Source organism: Rosa rugosa, chromosome 2 (assembly GCF_958449725.1).
Source record: "Rosa rugosa chromosome 2, drRosRugo1.1, whole genome shotgun sequence".
NCBI classification, from domain to species: domain Eukaryota; kingdom Viridiplantae; phylum Streptophyta; class Magnoliopsida; order Rosales; family Rosaceae; genus Rosa; species Rosa rugosa.
The window spans coordinates 54,885,581-54,887,944 of record NC_084821.1 but is presented as its reverse complement, the minus strand read 5'-3'; the positions used below and the strand labels follow the sequence as shown (position 1 = coordinate 54,887,944).

The following is a 2,364-nucleotide window of genomic DNA, read 5'->3' as shown; positions in this document are numbered from 1 at the left end:
GTACGTAGAGTGTTGTTTGGGGGTCCTGAGTCCGGCAAGCCAAGGAGGCCGGTGATCATCAAAAATGCTACTGCGCGGGAACCTAGTGATGGGGACTTCCTTGCTCTTGTTCCAGTTGAGGCAGACGGTCCAGCTAAGAGGGGCCGATCTTTTCCCCCTCCCCACAAAAATTGCATTTCTTGATGTCTGACTTGCTTGAAGGAAGATCAAGTCCAGTTGCTTCTGCAAAAAAGGTTAGGGTGCCTGAATTCTCCTCGAAATTTAGAGCTAAGTCTTTGGGCCTTGTCGAAACTCCAGGAGGTATGTTGGTGTCGGCTGAAGTTATGTTGCTAAAACCATCACTTGAGTTTCCAAGTGCAAAGAAGAAGAGGGGAAGGCCTTTGGGATCCAAAAATAAAACTACTAAGGCAACGAAGGTCTCTGCTGAAGAAGTCCTAACTGTTTTGTACTCGGGCAAGCCTCCAAGCCCTAGCTTGAAGGGCAAGGAAAAAATCTAGTTCATTGTGGTGGGAGCCTATTTACTATGTCTTAGCTATTTTCCATAGTTTATAGGCTCACTTTTAAATAAGTGAGCGGTTAGTTCGAATATAGATGGTCTGTCTCTATGTATCGCAGTAGTTCCCTTGCTACGACTTCTTGATCTGTCTAGTTGAAGGCAGCAGAAGGATATGTAATGGCCATCTTAGCATGCGTTTAATGAAATCCACCTTTCAAAAAAACAAAAAAAAACAACCTAACAACAGTACGTTAATTGTCCAAAAGGAAAATTGTTAACATCAAATTAAATGTCATAATTCGACTACAAAAGCAAACAGGGTTACAAGAAAGAAACAGGATCAGAGGTACAACAAAGTACCCCATACTATGGAGGGCTTGGTCAAGAACCATTTTCTTTTTTTGTTGTTGTTTTTTTTCTTAATTGGAAAGTTTTTAAAAGTATATAATATGATCAGAAGAACTTTCTTTTAATTTGCAGTGCAAGTGAATGGTTTAAATGTTGTTCTGCAGTCTGAGAATTTTACAACAAAGGGAAAATTAAAAAAGAAAAACCGAATGTGGAGGGCTTGGTGAATTGCCCGTTATTGTACATGTAAACAACCCTAAAGTTTGACCAAAGGTTCATAAGAGGTTGAAACATTAAAAGCAGAAGAAGCAACGAATGATAATCATCACTTGCTTATTAGTTATTATGCCCTGCATGCTTCCTCCGATGCCATCTATTCTATTTCATGCCTTTTCCTCAATTGCACAACGAAGTCATAGAGCTTTTGCTGGTCAGGAAGAGACTTGGACACACTCTTCTTCTGCAAACACCTCTTCCCCCAAGCTATGAATACTGGGTGCTCTGCCTCTATACTGAAGTTGCCAAACTTCTCGTACACGGAAAGCCAGCCATAGCAGGGAACGAGTGTCACGTCCACGAAACCAAGGGTCTCACCCCCAAAGTAAGGCTTCTCTCCAAGTTCTCCTTCCAGTAATTCAATGCAATCAAGTAAACCGTTCTTTGCTGCCTCCTGTTCTTCTCCTTTGGTCATGCATACCTTCCTCCCAAAATCAGCAACCTGCAAAAACCATAAAAGAGAAAAATAATAATGGATTAAATAACTAACTAACCTGAAAACACTAGACCTAAACCCATCAACATATTTGTACGTATCACGAAACCAGTAACTACCTTTTTGTCAACAAATTCGGCCCAGAACTTGGCTTGGGATCTGAGATAAGGATCAGAGGGCAACAGTGGAGCGTTGTCATTCCAAGTTTCGTCAATGTACTGGAGGGCAATGAGGGATTCACTGACGGGTTTGCCGTTGTGAATGAGAACCGGGATCTTCTTGTGAACCGGGTTCGACTTCAGCAAAAGTGGGCTCTTGTTCTTGAGGTCTTCCTCCTTGTACTCGTGCTTGATGCCTTTCTCAGCTAGAGCGATCCTCAGCCTCATCCCAAATGGACTCGGCCAGAAATCCAACAACACAACCTCATCTGCCATTGAAAGGTTTTGATGATTTTGATCGATGAATATAAGGGTTACAAAACGAGCTAGCTTAGATATGAAGCTTTAGGTGGTGTGGTAGCTAGTGTCCATTCCATGGGGGTATTTATGCACAAAATTTCCCAATAAAGAAGGCTAGTAGTCAATGCTCCATTTCTCCTTACATTCTGGATCCTTCCAATCAGGTGCGGTTACGTCACTGCTCCTGGCATCAAATCTATAACTAACAATTTTATATATATCTTTAAGTATACTTCTTGGGCAGGAAGTAGATCTGATATGCTATTTTCCTTCCTTTAAGAGGAGTGGGTAAAATAAACAATAAAAAAGGAAGAGGAGTAAGAGAACTTTACTACCGGAAGCATCGATCA

General features: G+C 41.6%; 1 protein-coding gene across 1 annotated transcript; it reads right to left on the bottom strand.

Moving 5' to 3' along the window:
• Positions 1 to 873: 873 nt before the first annotated feature.
• Positions 874 to 2,055, bottom strand: LOC133733294 (probable glutathione S-transferase). The gene is made up of 2 exons (XM_062160940.1): positions 1,676 to 2,055; positions 874 to 1,562 (listed from the first exon to the last, which is right to left on the bottom strand). Exons 1-2 carry the CDS (start codon positions 1,988 to 1,990, stop codon positions 1,218 to 1,220), a joined length of 660 nt encoding a protein of 219 aa, XP_062016924.1. The 5' UTR covers positions 1,991 to 2,055; the 3' UTR covers positions 874 to 1,217.
• Positions 2,056 to 2,364: the final 309 nt, after the last annotated feature.